The sequence below is a fragment of the Coregonus clupeaformis genome, chromosome 31, assembly GCF_020615455.1.
Source record: "Coregonus clupeaformis isolate EN_2021a chromosome 31, ASM2061545v1, whole genome shotgun sequence".
NCBI classification, from domain to species: domain Eukaryota; kingdom Metazoa; phylum Chordata; class Actinopteri; order Salmoniformes; family Salmonidae; genus Coregonus; species Coregonus clupeaformis.
The window spans coordinates 11,297,601-11,325,460 of NC_059222.1; the positions used below are offsets into that span (position 1 = coordinate 11,297,601).

The 27,860-nt window shown below is 44.0% G+C and overlaps 1 protein-coding gene across 1 annotated transcript in view; it reads right to left on the bottom strand.

Annotated features, from left to right (window-relative positions):
- The window catches only part of LOC121547565 (kinesin-like protein KIF19), an 87,545-nt gene that overhangs the window by 40,998 nt on the left and 18,687 nt on the right, over positions 1–27,860 (bottom strand). The window contains exon 3 of the mRNA XM_045209785.1: positions 1,280–1,478. Within this exon, the coding sequence (XP_045065720.1) occupies positions 1,280–1,478 (199 nt within the window). The remainder of the gene's footprint in view (positions 1–1,279; positions 1,479–27,860) is intronic.

Below are 27,860 nucleotides of genomic sequence, written 5' to 3' on the forward strand. Positions count from 1 at the left end.
ATGTTCTGAGAACATGACTTTAAATAGAACTATGAGGAAACCTGCAGAAAACGTTACGCTAAAGTACTGAAATTCCCACAGAACAACAATGTTTCTTAACGTTCTCTAAACAATATGAGAACATGACTAAATAGAACCATGAGAAAACCTGTAGAAAACGTTATGCTGAAGTACTGAAATTCCCACCTAAGAAACATATGGTTCTCAGAACGTTAAGTGCTAGCTCGGTATCCTGCACCATTCCCAGAAAGTTGTGGCATGGTTGTATGCAAAATAACCATAGGACAACCACGCTCTCACCAAGCTCTAAGAAACATATGGGTCTCAGAATGTTATGTGCTAGCTGGGATGTTATGGAAGGGTCCAGACACCTTTTTTTGTGATTTCACTTGTTTTTGAGAACCTTACCCTAAACAGCAAATTCTCAAAAACAAGTGAAAACACACAAAAATTTCTAGAACATGCCATTTACAATACTTCAGAAATAGAGATATAGTTGTAAAAAAGAAAACTTCTCCTTTAAGTTCAGTTCATTTATTTGCCCTTTTACAGGAATTTGTCTCACATTCAGTAGCTGTACACTACTTTTAAACTCAATATTAAAAAAAGCTTAACCCCAGTCAAGCTCTATTCCCTGAAATCGTGCCTGTTTTGGTCGAGGAGGACAGCCTGGTCACAAGATCTTAATTCTGTTTTGGACAACAAGACTGCGACACACTGAGTTTAATTAGTTTAATTAGAGATGAGCAGAGATTAAGAGTGGTGAGTCTACAGGGAGAGACAGACAGCAGGAAGGAGGGAGGAAGGGATGGAGGGGAAGATTACTTTTGGGTCTGTTGTATTTGTCTTTCTAGGTAGTGACTGTGTGTCTGAGCCCTGCTTCTCGGCAGTCAGGTGCTCCCTACGGAACAATTTCCTGTCTTCCTATTAAAAGCAGAATGAGAGATGACACGCAACACCCCTCCCCAGTCCATATGGTAACAAATCTGAGTAATTAAAATATAGAACCACCAGATTAATCAAGTGGAAAAGGAAGATAGCGCTATATGAGTTTGATTATATGGCTGTAATGGGCAAAAAAATAAGAAATAACTTGGATAAAAATACATGCAGTCAGGATCATCAACCCCCAGGCTGATTATTTCCTTTGTAATGTTCTCCCCTGGTGCCCAGTGGGTGGTAGATGAGGACAACACACACAGGGACAGAGGACACATGCACACATGCATTCACACACATGCACACAGTTAGAATAGAGGATATGGCAGCTATGACAAACCTGTGGGTCCATAGGCGAAAACGGTGGCGTTGTAGCCAGATATGAGGCCTTCGATTAGGCCCTTGGTCGTGGCTCTGTACACCTCCTCCTGGTTAGCTGAGTAGTCAAACGCCACGTCGAACATATAGGTCTTTTCCCGGGAGCGGTTGGCACGCAGGATATCATCTGGATCCTCCATGGGGTCCATCAGAACCACCATCTACAGCAGAGAGGAAGGGAGGGAGGGAGGGAGGGAGGGAGGGAGGAGGAAAGAGGGATAAAAAATAGTGAGAAAGGGATATTTTAATGATTAGTCATCACACCACAGAAACATCATTGCATAACAAATAATAATACTTTTCGTTTTAAAAATGAACATTAAAAAGTCAAATCATCTGGATGAATCTGTCAGTAGAGAATGACTGCTATTATCCAGGAGGCAAGGCTTGTGACACCCACTACACACCAATGTATGCAAATGCACTCAAAGAAATGCTGGGTTAAAAACAACTCAATTTGGGTAAATATTGGACAGAACACATGTTGGGTTATTTTGACTCTGCAGTTGGGCCACTTGACAACCCATTGCCAAAGCAAGGTTCAGTTGTTGAAGCTGGGTTATTGAGCCACGTTCAGAGAAGGGCAGTATTTCTGTTACATGTATTTGAAATACGTACAGTACCAGTCAAAAGTTTGGACACACCTACTCATTCAAGGGTTTTTCTTTATTTTTACTATTTTCTACATTGTAGAATAGTAGTGAAGACATCAAAACTATTAAATAACACATATGGAATCATATAGTAACCAAAAAAGTGTTAAACAAAGTAGCCACCCTTTGCCTTGATGACAGCTTTGCACACATTTGGCATTCTCTCAACCAGCTTCATGAGGTAGTCACCTGGAATGCATTTAAATTAACAGGTGTGCCTTCTTAAAAGTTAATTTGTGGAATTTATTTCCTTCTTAATGCATTTGAGCCAATCAGTTGTGTTGTGACAAGGTAGGGGTGGCATACAGAAGATAGCCCTATTTGGTAAAAGACCAAGTCCATATTATGTCAAGAACAGCTCAAATAAGCAAAGAGAAAAGACAGTCCATCATTACTTTAAGACATGAAGGTCATTCAATACGGAACATTTCAAGAACTTTGAAAATTTCTTCAAGATCAGTCGCAAAAACCATCAAGCGCTATGATGAAACTGGCTCTAATGAGGACCGCCAGAGGAAAGGAAGACCCAGAGTTACCTCTGCTGCAAGGGATACGTTCATTAGAGTTACCAGCCTCATAAATTGCAGCCCAAATAAATGCTTCACAGAGTTCAAGTAACAGACACATCTCAACATCAACTGTTCAGAGGAGACTGTGTGAATCAGGCCTTCATGGTCGAATTGCTGCAAAGAAACCACTACTAAAGGACACCAATAAGAAGAATAGACTTGCTTGGGCCAAGAAACACGAGCAATGGACATTAGACCGGTGGAAATCTGTCCTTTGGTCTGGAGTCCAAATTGGAGATGTTTGGTTCAAACCGCCGTGTCTTTGTGAGACGCAGTGTAGGTGAACGGATGACCTCCGCATGTGTAGTTCCCACCGTGAAGCATGGAGGAGGAGGTGTGATGGTGCTTTGCTGGTGACACTGTCTGTGATTTATTTAGAATTCAAGGCATACTTAACCAGCATGGCTACCACAGCATTCTGCAGCAATACGCCATCCCATCTGGTTTGGAATTAATGGGACTATCATTTGTTTTTCAACAGGACAATGACCCAAAACACACATCCAGTCTGTGTAAGGGCTATTTGACCAAGAAGAACAGTGATGGAGTGCTGCATCAGATGACCTGGCCCCCACAATCCCCCGACCTCAACCAAATTGAGATGGTTTGGGATGAGTCGGACCGCAATGTGAAGGAAAAGCAGCCACCAAGTGCTCAGCATATGTGGGAACTCCTTTAAGACTGTTGGAAAAGCATTCCAGGTGAAGCTGGTTGTGAAAAGCTGTCATCAAGGCAAAGGGTGGCTGTTTGAAGAATCTCAAATATAAAATATATTTTGATTTTTGTAACACTTTTTTGGTTACTACATGATTCCATATGTGTTATTTCATATCATTCTACAAGGTAGAAAATAGTAAAAATAAAGAAAAACCCTTGAATGAGTAGGTGTTCTAAAACTTTGGACCGGTAGTGTATATGTAAAAATGAACAACTGCAAAGCATACTAGGTATTGTCGTTGCACATTAGAGGCTGCTGCTGCCTATTGAAATCACTGGCCACTTTAAGAAATGGAACACTAGTCACTTTAATAATGTTTACATATCTTGCACTACTCATCTCATATGTACAGTTGAAGTCGGAAGTTTACATATACCTTAAATTCAATTTTTCACAATTCCTGACATTTAATCCTAGTCAAAATTCCCTGTCTTAGGTCAGCTACGATCACCACTTTATTTTAAGAATGTGAAATGCCAGAAAAGTAGTAGAAAGAATGATTTATTTCAGCTTTTATTTCTTTCATCACATTCCCAGTGGGTCAGAAGTTTACATACACTCAATTAGTATTTGGAAGCATTGACTTTAAATTGTTTAACTTGGGTCAAACATTTCGGGTAGCCTTCCACAAGCTTCCCACAATAAGTTGGGTGAATTTTGGCCCATTCCTCCTGACAGAGCTGGTGTATCTGAGTCAGGTTTGTAGGCCTCCTTGCTCGCACACGCTTTTTCAGTTCTGCCCACAAATGTTCTATAGGTTTGAGGTCAGGACTTTGTGATGGCCACTCCAATACCTTGACTGTGTTGTCCTTAAGCCATTTTGCCACAACTTTGGAAGTATGCTTGGGGTCATTGTCCATTTGGAAGACCCATTTGCGACCAAGCTTTAACTTCCTGACTGATGTCTTGAGATGTTGCTTCAATATATCCACATCATTTTCCTTCCTCATGATGCCATCTATTTTGTGAAGTGCACCAGTCCCTCCTGCAGAAAAGCACCCCCACAGCATGATGCTGCCACCTCCGTACTTCACGGTTTGGATGGTGTTCTTCGGCTTGCAAGCATCCCCCTTTTTCCTCCAAACATAACGATGGTCATTATGGCCAAACAGTTCTATTTTTGTTTCATCAGACCAGAGGACATTTCTCCAAAAAGTACGATCTTTGTCCCCATGTGCAGTTGCAAACCGTAGTCTGGCTTTTTTATGGCGGTTTTGGAGCAGTGGCTTCTTCCTTGCTGAGCGGCCTTTCAGATTATGTCGATATAGGACTCGTTTTACTGTGGATATAGATACCTTTGTGCCTGTTTCCTCCAGCATCTTCACAAGGTCATTTGCTGTTGTTCTGGGATTGATTTGCACTTTTCGCACCAAAGTACGTTCATCTCTAGGAGACAGAACGCGTCTCCTTCCTGATCGGTATGACGGCTACGTGGTCCCATGGTGTTTATACTTGCGTACTATTGTTTGTACAGATGAACGTGGTACATTCAGGCGTTTGAAAATTGCTCCCAAAGATGAACCAGACTTGTGGAGGTCTACCACTTGTTCCCTGAGGTCTTGGCTGATTTCTTTTGATTTTCCCATGATGTCAAGCAAAGAGGCACTGAGTTTGAAGGTAGGCCTTGAAATACATCCACAGGTACACCTCTAATTGACTCAATGATGTCAATTAGCCTATCAGAAGCTTCTAAAGCCATGACATCATTTTCTGGAATTTTCCAAGCTGTTTAAAGGCACAGTCAACTTAGTGTATGTAAACTTCTGACCCACTGGAATTGTCATACAGTGAATTATAAGTGGAATAATCTGTCTGTAAACAATTGTTGGAAAAATTACTTGTGTCATGCACAAAGTAGATGTCCTAACCGACTTGCCAAAACTATAGTTTGCTAACAAGAAATGTGTGGAGTGGTTGAAAAACGAGTTTTAATGACTCCAACCTAAGAGTATGTAAACTTCCGACTTCAACTGTAGTTCAGCCCAGTGTAATACAAAACACAAAATACTTAGGGGTAATTAAAATACATATTTCAAATACATGTAACAGACATACTGCCCATCTGGTCATAGCTCAATAACCCAACTAAGTGCCCCAACTTCTGGGTAAAAAACAACCCAATGTTTCTGCATCCTTTGACTCTCTGTGTCCCCTATCCTCCCGGCCGGCTCGGTCCTCCCCTCCAGCTCCGTGGCTTGATGACTCATTGCGAGCTCACAGAACAGAGCTCCGGGCAGCGGAGCGGAAATGGAAGAAAACTAAACTCCCTGCCGACCTGGCATCTTTTCACTCCCTCCTCTCTACATTTTCTTCATCTGTTTCTGCTGCTAAGGCCACCTTCTACCACTCTAAATTCCAAGCATCTGCCTCTAACCCTAGGAAGCTCTTTGCCACATTTTCCTCCCTCCTGAATCCTCCCCCCCCTCCTCTCTCTCTGTGGATGACTTCGTCAACCACTTTGAAAAGAAGGTTGACGACATCCGATCCTCGTTTGTTAAGTCTAATGACACTGCTGGTCCTGCTCACACTGCCCTACCCTATGCTTTGACTTCTTTCTCCCCTCTCTCTCCAGATAAAATCCTGCGACTTGTGACTGCAGGCCGCCCAACAACCTGCCCGCTTGACCCCATCCCCTCCTCCCTTCTCCAGACCATCTCCGGTGACCTTCTCCCCTACCTCACCTCGCTGATCAACTCATCCTTGACCGCTGGCCATGTCCCTTCCGTCTTCAAGAGAGCGAGAGTTGCTCCCCTTCTCAAAAAAACCAACACTCGACCCCACTGATGTCAACAACTACAGACCAGTATCCCTTCTTTCTTTTCTTTCCAAAACTATTGAGCGTGCCGTCTTTAGCCAACTCTCTTGCTATCTCTCTCAGAATGACCTTCTTGATCCAAACCAGTCAGGTTTCAGGACTGGTCATTCAACTGAGACTGCTCTTCTCTGTGTCACGGAGACTCTCCGCACTGCTAAAGCTAACTCTCTCTCCTCTGCTCTTGTCCTTCTAGACCTGTCTGCTGCCTTTGATACTGTGAACCATCAGATCCTCCTCTCCACCCTCTCCGAGCTGGGCATCTCCGGCGCGGCTCACTCCTGGATTGCGTCCTACCTGACCGGTCGCTCCTACCAAGTGGCGTGGCGGGAAGCTGTCTCCGCACCACGTGCTCTCACCACTGGTGTCCCCCAGGGCTCGGTTCCAGGCCCTCTCCTTTTCTCCCTATACACCAAGTCACTTGGCTCTGTCATATCCTCACATGGCCTTTCCTATCATTGCTACGCTGACGATACACAACTAATCTTCTCCTTTCCCCCTTCTGATAACCAGGTGGCGAATCGCATCTCTGCATGTCTGGCAGACATATCAGTATGGATGACGGATCACCACCTCAAGCTGAACCCTGGCAAGACGGAGCTGCTCTTCCTCCCGGGGAAGGACTGCCCGTTCCATGATCTCGCCATCACGGTTGACAACTCCGCTGTGTCCTCCTCCCAGAGTGCGAAGAGCCTAGGCGTGACCCTGGACAACACCCTGTCGTTCTCCGCCAACATCAAGGCGGTGACCCGCTCCTGCAGGTTCATGCTCTACAACATTCGGAGAGTGCGACCCTGCCTTACACAGGAAGCGGCGCAGGTCCTGGTCCAGGCACTTGTCATCTCCCGTCTGGACTACTGCAACTCGCTGTTGGCTGGCCTCCCTGCCTGTGCCATTAAACCCCTACAACTCATCCAGAATGCCGCAGCCCGTCTGGTGTTCAACCTTCCCAAGTTCTCTCACGTCACCCCCCTCCTCCGCACACTCCACTGGCTTCCAGTTGAAGCTCGCATCCGCTACAAGACCATGGTGCTTGCCTATGGAGCAGTGAGGGGAACGGCACCTCTGTACCTTCAGGCCCTGATCAGTCCCTACACCCAAACGAGGGCATTGCGTTCATCCACCTCTGGCCTGCTGGCTCCCTTCCTCTGCGGAAGCATAGCTCCCGCTCAGCCCAGTCAAAACTGTTCGCTGCTCTGGCACCCCAATGGTGGAACAAGCTCCCCTCACGACGCCAGGACAGCGGAGTCACTCACCACCTTCCGGAGACATTTGAAACCCCCACCTCTTTAAGGAATACCTGGGATAGGATAAAGTATTCCTTCTAACCCCCCAAATTGTAAAGTGGTTATCCCACTGGCTATAGGGTGAACGCACCAATTTGTGAGTCGCTCTGGCTAAGAGCGTCTGCTAAATGACGTTAATGTGCCCTTGAGCAAGGCACTTAACCCTAATTGCTCCTGTAAGTCGCTCTGGATAAGAGCGTCTGCTAAATGACTAAAATGTAAATGTAAATGTAAATGTTCTGTCCACTACTTACACAGCGCTGGGTTGCTTTTTAACCCAGCATTTTTTAGAGTGTGGTACTCCTCTCTCACTTCTGCTACCATCTGCCACAGTTGGACTGTGAGCACCGTAATGGTTGACAGTTACCCAGCTCAGTGCAGCACAGGAGGCTGCTGAGGGGAGGCCAACTCATAATAATGTCTGGAATGGAATAAATTGAATGGTATCAACCACATTGAAACCATGTGTTTGATGTGTTCGATACCATTCAATTGATTCTGTTTCAGCTATTATTATGAGCCTGTTCTCCCCAATTAAGGTACCACTGGTCACCTCTACTGTGCAGTTAATTAAAGTGGTTAAGAGAAACTGATGGGCGCAGAAGCAGTTAGATCCAGGGGTCTGATGGTTTAAACCGGGCCTTTTATATATCTGCAGCTGGAGATACAGAGGGCCTCCTGTGGGGTAGATAGAGCCCTGCGTGCCACCGTGCCCCTCCATACCCACACAAAGTCTACATCCCAATTCCCCCTATTCCCTAGTGCACCCATAGGACCCTGGTAAAAAAGTAGTGCACTATACAGTGCATTCGGAAAGTATTCAGACCCCTTGACTTTTTCCACATTTTGTTACATTTCAGCCTTATTATAAAATGTAATTAATACATTTTTCCCCTCATCAATCTACACACAATACGCCATAATAAAAAACAGAAATACTTTATTTACATAAGTATTCAGACCCTTTGCTATGAGACTCAAAATTGAGGAATTGTCCGTAGAGCTCCGAGACAGGATTTTGTCGAGGCACAGATCTGGGGAAGAGTACCAAAACATTTCTGCAGCATTGAAGGTCCCCAAGAACACAGTGGCCTCCATCATTCTTAAATGGAAGAAGTTTGGAACCACCAAGACTCTTCCTAGAGCTGGCCGCCTGGCCAAACTGAGCAATCAGGGGAGAAGGTCCTTGGTCAGGGAGGTGACCAAGAACCCGATGGTCACTCTGACAGAGCTCCAGAGTTCCTCTGTGAAGATGGGACTAACCTTCCAGAAGGACAACCATCTCTGCAGCACTCCACCAATCAGGTCTTTATGGTAGAGTGGCCAGATGGATGCCACTCCTCAGTAAAAGGCACATGACAGCCCACTTGGAGTTTGCCAAAAGGCACCTAAAGGACTCTCAGACCATGAGAAACAAAATTATCTGGTCTGATGAAACCAAGCTTGAACTCTTTGGCATGAATCCAAGCATCACGTCTGGAGAAAACCTGGCACCATCCCTACTGTGAAGCATGGTGGTGGCAGCATCATGCTGTGGGGATGTTTTTCAGCGGCAGGGACTAAGAGACTAGTCAGGTTCGAGGGAAAGATGAACGGAGCAAAGTACAGAGAGATCCTTGATGAAAACCTGCTCCTCAGACTGGGGCGAAGGTTCACCTTCCAACAGGACAATGACCCTAAGCACACAGCCAAGATAACGCAGGAGTGGCTTCGGGACAAGTCTCTGAATGTCCTTGAGTGGCCCAGCCAGAGCCCGGACTTGAACCCGATCGAACATCTCTGGAGAGACCTGAAAATAGCTGTGCAGTGTCACTCCCCATCCAACCTGACAGAGCTTGAGAGGATCTGCAGAGAAGAATGGGAGAAACTCCCCAAATACAGGTGTGCCAAGCTTGTAGCGTCATACCCAAGACGAATTGAGGCTGTAATCTCTGCCAAAGGTGCTTCAACAAAGTACTAAGTAAAGGGTCTGAATACTTATGTAAATGTGATATTTCAGTTTTTATTTTTTATACTTTTGCAAACATTTCTAAAAAACTGTTTTTGCTTTGTCATTATGGGGTATTGTGTGTAGATTGATGAGGGAAAAAAACAATTTAGTCAATTTTAGAATAAGGCTGTAACGTAACAAAATGTGGAAAAAGTCAAGGGGTCCGAATACTTTCCGAATGCACTGTATAGGGTACAGGGTGACATTTGGGACTCAACCAGAGTGTCTGGTGATTGATTTGAGCCATTGTGCCATCCATGTCATTTCTGAAAGGTGAACAGTATCATGCACCATCATCCACAATCATTACCCACCGGCAAGCCATACTCAGGTCTATTCAGAGTCCGCCTGGCTCTCCCTGCCGGCTCTATTCAGAGTCCATCCACAGGGGCACAGTGTCAGAATGTAATAACTGTAATAATGATGACAACTCAGGGGAAAGAGCTAGACAGTATTGCAAACATGAATCACTTCACTAAGTGGTGGTCTGGGAGACCTAGCTAGCTCCCCAGAGCTCTGTTCGTCAGCAGAGGAGTGAGTCAAAGCTGGGGAGTCAGTTGGACACTGTGGTGAATATTAAAACATTGTCTTGATGTCACTCGTTATTTTGAGTAGACTTCAGGACTACTGGATGTTGTGGTGTGTTCAGGGTTTAAATGGTCTGTTCTGTTCATGTCCAGCTCTGAAGGGCTGGAGAGAGGGCCTTTAGGTTCAGGACAGTGTATGTGTGTGTGTGGTGTGTGTGTGTGTGTGTGTCTGTCTGTCTCCCTGTGTGTGTGTGCGTGTGTGTGTTTGTGACTGAATGGTCTGGGTCTGGTCTAGTATCCCCAGCACAGCATAGCCCTGTTTAATGACCCCTCAGTCATGGAGCCGCTCACTTTGAAGCCTCTTGATTGAAATTCAAGAGGAGAAATCTGACTTTTAAAAGCGTACAATTACACAGAGAAAGAGGGAACAAAACACACGCACAGACGTAATCAGCAAACAGAGGAGAGAGGTAAGAGAATGGGAGGGACGAGAGGAGGGAGAATGAGGGAGAGTCCGCTGCCCAGGACCAGACATTTTCCTCTCCTCCTTTTATACGATTGGTGTAGACTCTATGCTTTCTGTATACAGTACAGTATATTTTATTATTCCCCCTGCCAAAAGAGCTAGAGAGAAGAAGAGCTGGCATTGTTGTGAAGAAGAAGAGATGAGACCAGATGAAGACTTGACCTCAGAGAAGAGCCGGGGATCAGATGTATTTGGTTTGTTGACACCGTAGCAGCTCTCTTTCCCTTCCATCTCTCTATATCCCTCTCTCTCCTTCTTCCTCTTCCCACAGCAGCACAACTTCCTGCTGCCATAATGATGTTCTCTCTAAGATCACGTTTCTCAGGAAACATAGTATTGTATTGTAATCCATGAGCTCTTCTTCTCTTCTCTCTAGCCAGGGACAGAGACACTCAGTAACCTACAGACCTGCATCGGTCTGGTGTCCTCACCAACAACGTGACAGAACTGATGTGTTCTGTTTTGTGTGTTGTGTGTTGTGTGTGTGTGTGTGTGTGTGTGTGTGTGTGTGTGTGTGTGTGTGTGTGTGTGTGTGTGTGTGTGTGTGTGTGTGTGTGTGTGTGTGCGTGTGTGGGGTGGATATGACCTAGGATAGAAGAGAGATGGCTCTGGCCTTGACGTACTTCAACCTGTCTATCTGTCTGAGAGCCCTGCTCTACTCTACTCTGGTCAGACAGGCTGGCAGCACTTACTACTGTACCTGGCAGGCAGGGCTGTGTGCGTGTCCATGTGTCCCTGTGTCCCTGTGGGTGTTTCAGTAGGCACCAGCGAGCATATACAGTATCATGTATTTTGTTCAAGAGAGGTTCTGGTGTGCATTCAAGGATGCTCTTAGACGAGAGTGTGTTTAGTACAGTAGCATGTGTGTGTGTGTGCCTATGCTAAGGAACACCCTTTAAGGCCAACTGGGATGATTGCACACCTCTCGCATCTGTTGCCTGTGTTCCTTAGGTTACCTAGTTACCCTGTTACCCCACCTCGCCCGGTAACGCATGACAGCTGCTGGCAGGGCATCTTCTGTAGGGCGACTATTCTTAAGGCAGCTGATAAGGAGACCTGCAGCATGGTGCCAGTAGGCACAGATGCCTGGGAAACTAGGCATGCACTTGTTCCAACGTCAGTACTTGCACACTACTTAGAATGAAGCAATACATTGGGCATGCTTTCTAAGTAGTGTGCATTCTAAGTAGTACGTTGAATGCAATCTGACACACATAACTGGATGCCAGAATAGAAGACAAAAGCAGCTCTAGCTCCTCGACTGGAGTCATGGACCTCGGTCCGCCTCCAACAAGGTTCACAAGGTGACTCACTGCATTACATGGGAACAACCAGCAGTGTTTATTTAAAATAACAATGAGGGTGTTGTTGCTCTGCTCTCGATCCATGTTCCATTACTATCTTATTGACATTAACAGGCTCTTATAAAGAGCACAGGTCTGAGTTCAGTTCCAGGGTAGAATCAAGCCAGGGGTCAGTTCTAGGGCTGTATATTAGACTTGACATTTCAGTTGAATGCATTCAGTTGTACAACTGACTAGGTATCCCGCTTTACCTTTCCTTTCCCTTTTTCTGTAGGAGCTTTGGATGTCATAGTTATACCGCCCCAACACAAACGCTCCAATACAGACAGACACTCACACATAGCCTGTCAGCTGCAACCAGCAAGTCAGGGCATGCAGGGTGTGCGAAGCATGACTGACCACAGGGGTAGAGGTCTGTGTACTCAAAGATGGGCAGTGTTTCTGTTACATGTATTTTAAATACGTATTTGAATGACTTGTGATTTGAGTTAGACTGGGCTGAACTACACTCCAATGTATTTTGTATTTTCAAAATATGAAATACTTTTCTATATCATTTTATATTGCGGTTCACATTTTGTGGCCCTCCTTTCAGCCTGCATCGGAATCAGAAGTCTGATAGCACTATGATGTGATAAAAGCGTATGCTAAATTAACTAAATATAAATGTAAATGTAAAAATGAACAATTAAAAAGCATGCTGAGAATTATTCAAATGAGCTCCGCCTGAAACAATACACAGTGTGCTTTGCAGTTCATTTTGGTATGTTCATTTTCACATATACAGTGCCTTCAGAAAGTATTCATACCCCTTGACTTATTCCACATTTTGTTGTGTTACAGACTGAATTGAAAATGAATTAAATAGATTATTTTTTTACTTGCAAAGTATTCATCCCCCTTGGCGTTTTTCCTATTTTGTTGCATTACAACCTGTAATTGAAATGGATTTTTATTTGGATTTCATGTAATGGACATACACAAAATAGTCCAAATTGGTGAAGTGAAATGAAAAAAATAACATGTTTCAACCAATTGAGAATCTGTAGTATGACTTAAAGATTGCTGTACACCAGCGGAACCCATCCAACTTGAAGGAGCTGGAACAGTTTTGCCTCGAAGAATGGGCAAAAATCCCAGTGGCTAGATGTGCCAAGCTTATAGAGACATCCCCAAGTGACTTGCAGCTGTAATTGCTGCAATAGGTGGCTCTACAAAGTATTGACTTTGGGGGGGTGAATAGTTACGCACGCTCAAGTTTTCTGTTTTTTTATTTGTTTCACAATAAAAAATACAAACCCCCCAAAATATCAATTTTAATTCCAGGTTGTAAGGCAAAGAAATAGGAAAAATGCCAAGGGGGGTGAATACTTTCGCAAGCCACTGTACTTTAGTGCCTTGTTGCATACAGGATGTATGTTTTGGAATATTTTTTATTCTGAACAGGCATCCTTCTTTTCACTCTGTCAATTAGGTTAGTATTGTGGAGTAACTACAATGTTGTTGGTTGATGCATCCTCAGTTTTCTCCTATCACAGCCATTAAACTCTGTAACTGTTTTAAAGTCACCATTGGCCTCATGGTTAAATCCTTCCTCTCCGGAAACCGAGTTAGGAAGGAAGCCTGTATCTTTGTAGTGACTGGGTGTATTGATACACCATCCAAAGTGTAATTAATAACTTCACCATGCTCAATGGGATATTCAATGTCTGTTTAAAAAAATGTTTTATCCATCTACCAATAGGTGACCTTCTTTGTGAGGCATTGGAAAACCTCCCTGGTCTTTGTGGTGGAATCTGTGTTTGAAATTCACTGCTCGACTGAGAGACCTTACAGATAATTGTATAAGTGGGGTACAGAGATGAGGTAGTCATTACAAAATCATGTTAAACACTATTATTGCACACAGAGTGAGTCCATACAATTTATTAGGTACATTTGTACTCCTGAACTTATTTAGGCTTGCCATATCAAAAGGGGTTGAATACGTATTGACTCAAGATATTTCAGCTGTTGATTTTTTTATTAATTTGTAAATATTTCGAAAAACATAATTCCACTTTGACATTATGGGGTATGTAGGCCATTGACAAAAAATTACAATTTAATCCATTTTAAATTAAGGATGTAATACAAGGGATGTGAATACTTTCTGAAGGCACTGTATGCACTTGAACTACTGAAAGCTGTCAATATCTGAGTTAAGCTCAGGCAAGGCTAAGGCCAGTCCAGTGGAGTTCATATCTCCTATCCTATCAGCCATCTTCTACCTCCTATCTCACTGGCAGACCACAGGAGAGACAAGACAATACAAGGCAAGAAAATTGAGAACTTGCAGTCAGAGATGGGCATGTATTTGAAATACTTATTTTAATTACTTCTGAGTATTTTGTAATTTGTATTACACTGGGCTGAACTACACTCCAATGTATTTTGTAACGAGATACTGTCGAGAGCTGTAATGAATATTTTCAAAATACTTTTCTATACAATTCTTTATAGCGGTTCACCATTTTGTGGCCCCCTTTCACCCTGCATTGATATTAGAAGTCTGATGGCACCATGGTGTGATAACAGCATTTGCTAAATGAACTAAATATAAATGTGTATGTAAAAATGGACAATTGCAAAGCATGCTGAATATTATTCTAATGCGCTCCACCCTGAAACAAGGTTTGTTTAGAAGGGATACAGCTTTTGACAAAATTGACTTTTCATAGCAGGTTTAGGAGAACTTAAGCAGCATTTAGGAGAATTAGGTTAAGCTGTATCCCATCGAGACATGACCACAAAACAAGGCCAATAATAATACTCAGTGTGCTTTGCAGTTCATTTTGGTATGTTCATTTTCACATATACAGTGCATTCGGAAAGTATTCAAACCCCTTGACTTTTTCCACATTTTGTTACGTTACAGCCTTACTCTAAAATGGATTAAATCGTTTTTTATCCTCATCAATCTACACACAATACCTCATAATGACAAAGCAAAAACAGGTTTTTATAAAATGCTGCAAATGTATATTAAAAAAAATTCAAATATCACATTTACATAATTATTCAGACCCTTTACTCAGTACCTTGTTGAAGCACCTTTGGCAGCGATTACAGTCTCGAGTCTTCTTGGGTGTGACGCTACAAGCTTGGCACACTTGTATTTGGGGAGTTTCTCCCATTCTTCTCTGCAGATCCTCTCAAGCTCTGTCAGGTTGGATGGGGAGCGTCGCTGCACAGCTATTTTCAGGTCTCTCCAGAGATGTTAGATCGGGCTCAAGTCCGGGCTCTGGCTGGGCCACTCAAGGATATTTAGACTTGACCCAAAGCCACTCCTGCATTGTCTTGGCTGTGTGCTTCTGGTCATTGTCCTGTTGGAAGGTGAACCTTCGCCCCAGTCTGAGGTCCTGAGTACTCTGGAGCAAGTTTTCATCAAGGATCTCATCTTTCCCTCGATCCTGACTAGTCTCCCAGTCCTTGCCACTGAAAAACATCCCCACAGCATGATGCAGCCACCACGCTTCACCATAGGGATGGTGCCAGGTTTCCTCCAGACGTGACGCTTGGCATTCAGGCCAAAGAGTTCAATCTTGGTTTCATCAGGCCAGAGAATCTTGTTTCTCATGGTCTAAGAGTCCTTTAGGTGCCTTTTGGCAAACTCCAAGTAGGCTGTTATGTGCCTTTTACTGAGGAGTGGCTTCCGTCTGACCACTCTACCATAAAGGCCTGATTGGCGGAGTGCTGCAGAGATGGTTGTCCTTCTGGAAGGTTCTCCCATCTCCACAGAGGAACTCTGGAGCTCTGTCAGAGTGACCATCGGGTTCTTGGTCACCTCCCTGACCAAGGCCCTTCTCCCCCGATTGCTCAGTTTGGCCAGGCGGCCAGTCTTGGTGGTTCCAAACTTCTTCCATTTAAGAATGATGGTGGCCACTGTGTTCTTGGGGACCTTTAATTCTGCTGAAATGAAATTCCTTGACACAATTCTGTCTCTGGGCTCTACCGACAACTCATGGCTTGGTTTTTGCTCTGACATGCACTGTCAACTGTGTGTGCCTTTCCAAATCATGTCCAATGAATTTAATTTACCACAGGTGGACTCCAATGAAGTTGTAGAAACACTGTCGTTATGGGGTATTGTGTTTAGATTGATGAGGAATATTTTTTATTGAATCCATTTTAGAATAAGGCTGTAACGTAACAAAATGTGGAAAAAGTCAATAGGTCGGAATACTTCCGAATACATTTTAGTTAACCAACATATCACAGTCATAGCAAGTAAAACGTTTCTGTAACCGTTACTGACAATGTTGATGCTGTTCGAGCCGGCTACTTGCAAATGTATTTCTGTATTTTAAAATACAAAATACATGTGTTTTAATTAAATACATTTTAAAATTCAATTATCTTGTAGTTTATTTTGATCTTTATGGTATTTTGTAATTGCATTTTGTAATTTTTGCCCACTGAGCCTGGACACATGCAGGACACGAGACCTGAGACTGATCGATGGTTCTGGTAAACATGGTGACTGCATCCCAAATGGCACCCATGTCCCTATGCAGTGAACTACTTTTGACCAGAGTCCTATGGGCCCTATATGGGGAATAGGGTGCTATTTGGGACGTGAATGGCATTTTCTTCTTCATCTGTTTTAATCATGGTGTTTGTCCAGCACCACAATGGACGTCACATGGTAGAACCACTTCACATTGGATGCAGCCTAGAGTCAACACTAATGCTAGATGACAAAACAAACAGCCAGAGCATGAATTCAGACTACAAAAATAGAGCCAGCAGCTACGCTAAACCTTTGAAATATTCATGCCCCTGTCCTCAACTATCACCCGTTCCAAAGTCAAAAACGACAGCCTGCTTATGCGGCGACATGAAACCAATTAGTTGGATGGTGTTATTTAAATGCTATAAAAAGCCATGATGGCTTGGGAGCCTGGTCCAAGTTCTCTAAGCCTGATAGGGTTTCTAATCAACAGGGCTCACTGATCTAAAGTCTTTAAGGGGAGCAGCAGCAGGCTTCTGTTCGGTTGGCCATCTAGCTGATTGGAGCGCTGCTTGCCGTGTTGCCCACGCTGCTCTGCTACCACCGCCACCGTACCAGATTCATAATTTAACGCCTGGCCGTTGTGAGGTTTCACCTGCCTCTCTACTTCTCTCTCTTTCTTTCCCACCCACCCACTCTCTCTCTCTTTCTCCTTACCCACATGAAACATTACTATAGTTTACTATAGATTATAAACTGGGTGGTTCGAGTCCTGAATGCTGATTAGCTGACAGGCGTGGTATATCAGACAGTATACCACGGGTATGACAAAACATTTATTTTTACTGCTCTAATTACGTTGGTAATTATAAGAAATCTAAGAAATACCATATACCCCGGTATGGTAAATTAACCCTACCCTATATTTAAGCAATAAGGTCAGAGGGGTGTGATATATGGCCAATATACCATGGCTAAGGGCTGTATCCAGGCACACCGCGTTGCGTCGTGCTTAAGAGCAGCCCTTAGCCGTGGTATATTGGCCATTTACCACACCCCTCGGACCTTATTGCTTAAATATAGGGTAGGGTTTCTTTATCATACTGGGGTATACAGTATTTTTATTAAAACATTTGGCAAAAGGGATCTTGATCCAGGAGGGGATTGAATGTCTCTGCTGTAACCAATAATCTTGATCTTGACATCTAGCCACTTAACTAGCAAGTTAGCAAACCAAATACATAGTTGGAGCCCTGAGCTGGATAAAATTTATTTGACACATCTTAGATTTCTTTCAGTTATACTTAACTTCTAGTTAGTTATAAGCAGTGGAGTAGCACTTTTTTAACGGTATTATCCCTCGATCTGGTGTAGTACTTACTATAGTATTATCCGCAAAAAAACACTGTAGTAAATACTACAGTAATGTCCGCAAAAAACACTACAGTCTGCAAAAACACAAATACTACAATACTGCCCATTCCCTTCTCCCATATCACAGTTTGTTCACCCATAAGTGAGAAACCTACGTGCCAAGTATAGACCATATTGTGTTCTCTACAGGTTAGAACCCAGTCCTACCTACCTACAGGTTATGGAACATTTGCTATTTTAGTATTTCTCCAGTAGGTTTCCTGAAGGTGAAAGCCTCCACTTCTATGTCAAAGATAATAAAACAAAAACACTATAGTAAATACTACAGTAATGCCTGGAATGCTACAGTAAATACTACAGTATAGTATAGTCAGCAAAAATACTTCAATAAATACTACAGTATAATACAATCCACAAAAACACTATATTAATTACTATAGTATATACTACAGTTTTCTTTTACTACAGTATTTATACTATAATTAACTGTAAATACTACAGTATACTACAGTAAACACTACAGTGAATACTACAGTAAAGTCTGCAAAAACACTACCGTAAATGCTATTGTATTTATACCATAGTATACTTATAGTATTTTTTCATGTGGGTAGTTCTATCTCTCCCCTTTCTCTCTGTCTCTCCTACACTCACCCTCTCTCTTCCCGCTCTCTCTCTCTGTCTCCCTCTCCCTCGTCCACTATCGGGTGCCAGACACACACCATGCCAAGATGGGCGACAGTGGAGAGGTGTGCATAACCAGCACCAAAAGTCAAACGAGTCACTGAGACAGCTGCTGCCTATTTTATGCACTAATCCCACAACAATAGAATAGAATAAAAGGTGATTCTTCAATAAAACTCTAACATTACAGAAGGCAGAAAATTAAAATAGCGTGACATTGGCCAAAAATAGTTCCTGACAACATTGTGACTGGGACAGATTAGTTAGGATCTCATCCCTTCCCTCTAGGCCTACTCTTGAACTGACAGAGATGCATGCTTTAAAAGATGAGTTTGGGGATGTTCCTGAACCCATTGTGTTCTGGGACAGATTAGTTAGTAGTAAGAAGCCTGATGGAGGTGCGCGTGTGCAGGAGTTGTGCAGGCAGCCAGGCACGGCCCACCTTGGCCAGTATAACATGATCAGACTCACCTCCGGCCCTGTTCCACACTAACAAGAGGATTATCTCCCAGGCACAGAGGCAGCGAGCAGAGAACACAATCAGACTTAATTGTACGGCCCTCTGAGGCCAACACCACTAGACAGGAAACACAACCATCATTAACAGAGAGAGAGAGAGAGAGAGAGAGAGTGAGACAGAAAGATAAACAGAGAAAGAGAGAGCTATAGAGAAAGAGAGAGACAGAGACAGAGAGGGAGAGAGACAGCGAGAGAGAGCGAGAGCGACAGAGCGAAAGAGAGGCACGTAGAGAGGGACAGAGAGACAGAGAGCGAGCGGGAGAGAGAACGAGAGAGAGATATGTAGAAGTTTAATATTTTAATATAGAGAATTATATATTTACTATATTGATGATAATCTGTATTCAGACGCATCATCTGTGGTAGAAGCCATCCACACGGCAAGGGATAGAATGCTGGTAGAAATGATTTATAGAAGGAACAGAGGGTCACTGGTCATAGAGATTGAGCCAGAGCTACATTACCCTAACAACACCATGTCTATACACGTATCACGTGTGATTGTGCCAGTTCATGTGTTGTATAGGTTATATGTGGTCTGGAATTGTGTGAGTTTATGTGTTTTCTGATGTACGCATGTATGGTTTAGTGCTTGTTTATGTGCCTATATGTCAGGGCTGTGCATGCAGGACAGAGATAAAGGTTGTTTACGTGCTTTAGTGTGTGTGCCTGTGTGTGTCTGAGTGTGTGTCTAAGCGTGTGTGTGTGCGTGTCTGAGTGTGTATGTACCTGCCTGTGCTTACGTTTTCCCTAGATACACCGTCCCTTTTAATCCATGTCGTTTGGCGACAGTGCGGTTGCTGTGGCAGCAGGGCGGGGAGCCTGTCTACCCCTCATAGGCAGGCACACACACACCTGTTGCTATTAGACTAATAGGGGCTGGTGGGGTGGAATGTGCTGGAGTGGGGTGGGATGGGCTGCTCCTAGGGGCCATCTGTACTACTTGCAAGCCTGGGGGTACCCTGAAAGAGGGGGCTGGGACTGGGAGCAGTAACTCACACCACACAGAGGAGCTCAGGCCCAGCAGATGTCTGAAGCAGTGTGCAAAGCTGTGAGAAACAACAAGCCCCAACATACCCTCCTCAGAGCTAAAACACACCCGCCATCACAGGTAGGTTATGGAACCGTCTTATCAATATGCCTGAAGACAGAATAAGAAAAAAGGTTTTCAACTGGGATAAAACACACAGCTACACCTGGACAAAGGAACTCAATGCCATTGTTGTAAACTGACTAATTGACTTGAGCATGTTTTAGTATGTTTATAATCAAATAACTAAGGGGACCTGTCTCTGAGACAGAATGTTTCCATAAGGGTGAGATGGGAGGCATGTGTTAGAGCTAATAGATTGTAAACTACTGCCCTATGACGCTGTCTTATAGCTTCAATGTTTTTATATCATTATATTCTCTCAATATGTTATAGATTCACTGTTATACAGTGCCTTAGGAAAAAATTCAGACCACTTGACCTTTTCAACATTTTGTTACTTTACAGCCTTATTCTAAAATGGATTAAATAAATACAAATTCCTCAGCAATCTACACACAATACCCCATAATGACAGGTTTGCAGAAATTTCTACAAATGTATTAAAAATTAAAAACAAAAATACCTTATTTACATAAGTATTCAGACCCTTTGCTATGAGACACGAAATTGAGCTCAGGTGCATCCTGTTTGATCATCCTTGAGATGTTTCTACAACTTGATTGGAGTCCACCTGTGGTACATTCAATTGATTGGACATGATTTGGAACGGCACACATCTGTCTATATAAGGTCTCACAGTTGACAGTGCATGTCAGAGCAAAAACCAAGCCATGAGGTCGAAGGAATTGTCCGTAGAGCTCCGAGACAGGATTGTGTCGAGGCACAGATCTGGGGAAGGGTACCAAAAAATGTCAGCAGCATTGAAGTTCCCCAAGAACACAGTGGCCTCCATCATTCTTAAATGGAAGAAGTTTGGAACCTCCAAGACTCTTCCTAGAGCTGGCCGCCTGGCCAAACTGAGCAATCGGGGGAGAAGTGCCTTGGTCAGGGAGGTGACCAAGAACTCGATGGTCACTCTGACAGAGCTCTAGAGTTCCTCTGTGGAGATAGGAGAACCTTCCAGAAGGACAACCATCTCTGCAGCACTCCACCAATCAGGCCTTTATGGTAGAGTGGCCAGATGGAATCCACTCCTCAGTTAAAAGAGACATGAGAGCCCGCTTGGAGTTTGCCAAAAGGAACCTAAAGACTCTCCGACCACGAGAAACAAGATTCTCTTGTCTGATGAAACCAAGATTGAACTCTTTGGCCTGGATGCCAAGCGTCACGTCTGGAGGAAACCTGGCACCATCCCTACGGTGAAGCATGGTGGTGGAAGCATCATGCTGTGGGGATGTTTTTCAGCGGCAGGGACTGGGAGACTAGTCAGGATCGAGGCAAAGATGAACGAAGCAAAGTACAGAGAGATCCTTGATGAAAACCTGCTCCAGAGCGCTCAAGACCTCAGACTGGGGCGAAGGTTCACCTTCCAACAGGACAATGACCCTAAGCACACAGCCAAGACAACGCAGGAGTGGCTTCGGGACAAGTCTCTGAATGTCCTTGAGTGGCCTAGCCAGAACCCAGAGACCTGAAAATAGCTGTGTAGCAACGCTCCCCATCCAACCTGACAGAGCTTGAGAGGATCTGCAGAGAAGAATGGGAGAAACTCCCCAAATACAGGTGTGCCAAGCTTGTAGCGTCATACCCAAGAACACTCAATGCTGTAATCGCTGCCAAAGGTGCTTCAACAAAATACTGAAGTAAAGGGTCTGAATACTTATGTTAATGTTATATTTCAGGTTTTTTTAAATTAATAAATTAGCAAAAATGTCTAAAAACCTGTTTTTGCTTTGTCATTATAGGGGTATTGTGTGTAGATTGATGAGGGGAAAAAACTATTTAATCAATTTTAGAATAAGGCTGTAACGTAACAAAATGTGGAAAAAGTCAAGAAATCTGAATACTTACCGAAGGCACTGTAAATCCTTATATTCTCTCAATATGTTTTGCATCATTACATTCACTTGAGTACGAATGGGTCGCTTATTCTCAAATAGCTCTTTGTGTATGAGTCCGGATAATTAACATTGGACTGAGGCAGGCTGCAAGAATGTATACTCCCTAGTCTCAAAGCTTCCCCTGACTGATAAGAAGACAGGGAGATTCGTGGAGTACTTAAGGTTCCGGACTCGGGCTGGGACGATAACCTCACATGACAAGCCACAGAGATTCATTGTACATCCTAGACTCAGGAGGGGGGAGGGCTTGTCTGGCAAGAGGGTACACATGGAGGTTATAAGTATATAATGTATAATCATACTTTGTCTTTGCAGCTGTATGACCCAGTGTGGTTTAATAAATCTAGCTTGAGCTTTCTTCAGAATCCGACTGGAATTTGTACCAGAATCTTAGAACCTAACACCATATTTAAAGAAGGTGATCTACAACACATATTTAGAAACAAGTTACGATGCAATGTCAATATGGTCAAACACAAGTTAACCCTAAGCTACAAAGAAAAATGATCAACTGACATATGGCTAAAACAAAAACTCAGAACTTACAACCAGATCAAAAACAGCTACGATCCAGAACCTTATGTCACCTCTCACCTATCCAGAACCTTATGTCACCTCTCACCTATCCAGAAACCAAAGGTCCTTGTGTGCCCAGTTGAGAACATGGATACTGCCTCTGGCAATTTAAGTAGGTAGGTTCAATACCATAGATGAATAAGAGCAACAATGTACAGTCTGTGATTTAGGTGAGGTAGAGAATGAATTGCACTTTATATTTTATTGTACTTTATATGATGATTTGAGAGCTATACTGTAATTTAAAATGTTGCAAAGAAAATAGGCATTATTTTGGACTATAGATGAAGAAAAACTTGAATGGCTATTTAGGAAAGAAGTATTCCTGGTGTCAAATTGTATCTCCAAAGCTTGGAAGATGCGACAAGATAAGTTGTATACTTGAAAGGTTTTTGTTTTGTTTTCTCTACTGTCTGTCACTGCCGTATGAACGTATGTTTATATATACACTATATATACAAAAGTATGTGGACATCCCTTCAAATTAGCGGATTCGGCAATTTCAGCCACACCCGTTGCTAACAGGTGTATAAAATCGAGCACACCGCCATGCAATCTCCATAGACAAACATTGGCAGTAGAATGGCCTTACTGAAGAGCTCAGTGACTTTCAACGTTGCACCATCATAAGATGCCATCTTTCCAACAAGTCAGTTCATCAAATTTCTGCCCTGCTAGAGCTGCCCTGGTCAACTGTAAGTGATGTTATTGTGAAGTGGAAACTTCTAGGAGCAACAATGGCTCAGCCACAAAGTGGTAGGCCACACAAGCTCACAGAACGGGACCGCCGAGTGCCGGAGCGTGTAAACACTCACTACCAAGTTCCAAACTGCCTCTGGAAGCAAAGTCAGCACAAGAACTGTTCGTCTGGAGCTTAATGAAATGGGTTTACATTGCCGAGCAGCCGCACACAAGCCTAAGATCAACATGCGCAATGCCAAGCGTCGGCTGGAGTGGTGTAAAGCTCGCCGCCATTGGACTCTGGAGCAGTGGAAACGCATTCTCTGGAGTGATGAATCACGCTTCACCATCTGGCAGTCCGACGGACGAATCTGGGTTTGGCGGATGCCAGAAGAACTTTCCCTGCCCCAATGCGTAGTGCCAACTGTAAAGTTTAGTGGAGGAGGAATGATGGTCTGGGGCTGTTTTTCATGGTTCGGGCTATGCCCCTTAGTTCCAGTGAAGGGAAATCTTAACGCTACAGCCTACAATGACATTCTAGACGATTCTGTGCTTCCAACTTTGTGGCAACAGTTTGGGGAAGGCCCTTTCCTGTTTCAGCATGACAATGCCCCCGTGCACAAAGCGAGGTCCATACAGAAATGGTTTGTCGAGATTGGTGTGGAAGAACCTGACTGGCCTGCACACAGTCCTGACCTCAACCCCATCGAACACCTTTAGGATGAATTGGAACGCCGACTGCAAGCCAGGCCTAATCGGCCAACATCAGTGCCCGACCTCATTAATGCTTGTGGCTGAATGAAAGCAAGTCCCTGCAGCAATGTTCCAACATCTAGTAGAACGAGAGTGGAGGCTGTTATAGCAGCAAAGGGGGGACCAAGTCCATATTAATGTCCATGATTTTGGAATGAGATGTTTTGGTCATGTAGTGTATATGTATGTGTGCATATATTGACATAATTATTTTATTTTACTACAGCAAATACAGTGTCTTATAAGCCCATGTGGGCTAGGCATCCTGAAGATGCATGATACAATAATAATAAAATACATAAAAAATCGAATCAATCAATCAAAGCGGTACACATACCCATTACTGGTACAGCAGAGCTTGTGGGAGCAGGGCACAGAGAGTCCATCACTATGCCCCACATAGAGTCTAGAACAATCTGCTGTTGAAGATGTTGATATCTATGTTCCCATGCAGCGTTATGACCTGTCTCATTGCACAGCTCTCATAGTGAAATGAAAGAAGTGTGTCTATCTGTCCATATCACATTTCCTTCCTTCTAGAAGCTACATCAGCTTTCCAAATGTCATAGGTCAAATGTAGGGCACTATATAGGGAATAGGGTGCTATTTGGGCTCACATGCAGTCTTGATGAGTCACCACCAAACCACCATGCCCCCTGTGAAACGATGACATACCAATAGGCCCCCTGAACAATGCCGTCTGTGTGCCACCCATCTAAAGAGGATCAAGAACAATCAAGTCTGACCAGCCAGGACCTTTACCAGGTTGCCCTTTCAGTTGCTCTTTCAGAACTCAATCAAGGCTTTGGGAGCAATCACCAAGCAAGAACCCCCTCCTTCAATTTTCTTCACCCCCGCCCTCCAACAATGGTGTATCCCATTTCAGGGGCTCTACATCAGTGGCAGCAGGCGTGTACCAGTCTGCACCTGATACAGGGTGCTTAGTTGCAGCTCTTGAACTGTACTGTAGCTCAGTCTGTTGCCCCCTGCCCTCTGTGTTTATGTAACCTGTCTGCTCTATGTGTGTGTGTGTGTGTGTGTGTGTGTGTGTGTGTGTGTGTGTGTGTGTGTGTGTGTGTGTGTGCGCGTGTGTGTGTAGCCGTCTGGGAGATCAACATAGCATAGCTCAGCGCTGAGGGTCGTGCTGGATCACAGACCTGCAACAGGATCAGGTGTGTGTGTGTGTGTGTGTGTGTGTGTGTGTGTGTGTGTGTGTGTGTGTGTGTGTGTGTAGCCATCACAGACCTGCAATAGGATCACTGACAATAAGACCACTGACTGACCACTTACACAACAGCAGGACAGCGATCAAGAGCTGCTGGTGAAGGGGGTCAGTGTGCTCTCTTTCCTTTCTTTGTCACTCTCCTTGTGGATTGTTCCCTTGTGTCTATAGGCTACTGCATATTACACACAGCTATACATTATTGGATTGTAAAGGAGGTCAAATAAGCTGAACAAAGGAGTCCTCCAAAGCTACTTTGCAACAAAGTAAAAGGGTTGTCTCTTTACTGTTGATAATGTAGAACAAAATAAGTTGTTTTTCTACAGACAACCGTTTAGAACAGAACAAAACAGTGATATTGAGTGATAATGTAAGTCACAATCTCTTTATGCAACCTTCATGCCAGTGTACTGTATTGCTGTTCTGTATCAGTATTTTGTCTGGAGGAGGTGAACCTAACAGGCCCTAACATGCCCTGAGGTTGGCTGTGGTATTACAAACAACATGAAAGACAGAGATGATATATCAACCCACGCCAATCAGCTTTATCTAATCAACTTAATCAACTGTAAACCTTGTCGGTAAACAATAAATCTACTCCCTGTTTGATGAATACCAGAATACTTGATTGTAGTACTAACGACCAAGCATCTGGCTACCACCAAACACACAACTCCTCAGGTACACAACTCCCCAGGTCAGGCCATAGAGGCAAGCATATTTAACATTTGTGGCAGATGACAGGCCCAAGAGCCTACTGGCCAAGTGTCAGAGGTCAGAGGTAATCCGGAGGTCATGACCAAGAGGTCAGAAGCGCAGGGCATGGCGCAACAATCTAGGACAGCAGCTGATTACAGGGACAGGGACAGCAACAAACAGACAGGACAACATAGAGGTTGGGCTGGGCCACTGGGAGCAGGGCATACAATGAGTCCTAACCTAAACACACCACCACCCTCATCACCAAGCTACTACTGCTGGTCAGTCAGTCAGAACTCGGGTCAGCAGCAGGGCTGGTCAGGCCATGGGCCAGGCTATGCCAGGGAAAATACTTAAAATGGAATACAGCTGCCATGACATGACTGCCTACCATGGAGAAACTGTCAGACAAAAAAGGTTATTTAAGATAAGGGAATAAACAGCCTCCACAAGAAATGTAGAAATGTTAGCAGAACTGGTTATAGAGAGACTCTCTAGATACCAAAATATAGGTTGCCAAACCAGACATTATGTGACCACTAGAGAAAATGAACACAGTGAAAATGTACAGTGCAAAATCCTCCAGAGTAAAATGTTACTGTTGTATGTTTCATTTGGCTCACAAAAGAAGCCCTAGTATAAGAAAATACAAAAACAAATGTAATTTCTTTCAAGCCCTTTAGCCAGTCTCTGTTGCTTTGGATGGCCTCTCTTTGATTCAGTTAGTCGCCTAGCTGTTCCCATGCTATTACCAGAACTCAGTGGGAGCCAATCAAATTACCACACTCCCTGTCTCCATGTCACCCTAACCTGGCACACCTACTGCGACCATAATTTAGGAGACTATTATACTATAGCACAACTAGAGCACCCATCATTAGCCAGGATTAAAACCTGCAGTGAAAGCTGAAGTGGATATTCGTTGTAATGGCTCCCTATCAAGAGTGCCTTTGAAAAGCTCCACATACAGTGCATTCGGAAAGTATTCAGACCCCTTGACTTTTTCCACATTTTGTTACGTTACAGCCTTATTCTAAAATGGATTCAATAAATGTTTTTCCTCATCAATCTACACACAATACCCCATAATGACAAAGCGAAAGCAGGCTTTTCAAATGTTTTACAAATAAAAAACGGAAATACCTTATTTACATAAGTATTCAGACCCTTTGCTATGAGACTCGAAATTGAGGTCAGGTGGATCCTGTTTCCATTGCTCATCCTTGAGTCCACCTGTGGTAAGTTCAATTGATTGGACATGATTTGGAAAGGCACACACCTGTCTAAGGTCCCACAGTTGACAGCGCATGTCAGAGCAAAAACCAAGCCATGAGGTCGAAGGAATTATCCGTAGAGCTCCGAGACAGGATTGTGTCGAGGCACAGATCTAGGGAAGGGTACCAAAATATTTTCTGCAGCATTGAAGGTCCCCAAGAACACAGTGGCCTCCATCATTCTTAAACGGAAGTAGTTTGGAACCACCAAGACTCTTCCTAGAGCTGGCCGCCTGGCCAAACTGAGCAATCGGGGAAGAAGGGCCTTGGTCAGGGAGGTGACCAAGAACCCGATGGTCACTCTGACAGAGCTCCAGAGTTCCTCTGTGGAGATGGGAGAACTTTCCAGAAGGACAACCATCTCTGCAGCACTCCACCAATCAGGCCTTTATGGTAGAGTGGCCAGACGGAAGCCACTCCTCAGTAAAAGGCACACGACAGCCCGCTTGGAGTTTGGCAAAAGGCACCTATAGGTCTCTCAGACCATGAGAAACAAGATTCTCTGGTCTGATGAAACCAAGATTTAACTCTTTGGCCTGAATGCCAAGCGTCACGTCTGGAGGAAACCTGGCCCCATCCCTCCGGTGGTGGCAGCATCATGCTGTGGGGATGTTTTTCCGAGGCAGGGACTGGGAGACTTGTCAGGATCGAGGGAAAGATGAATAGAGCAAAGTACAGAGAGATCCTTGATGAAAACCTGCTCCAGAGCACCTCAGACTGGGGCGAAGGTTCACCTTCCAACAGGACGACGACCCTAAGCACACAGCCAAGACAAGACAGGAGTGGCTTCAGGACAAGTCTCTGAATGTCCTTGAGTGGCCCAGCCAGAG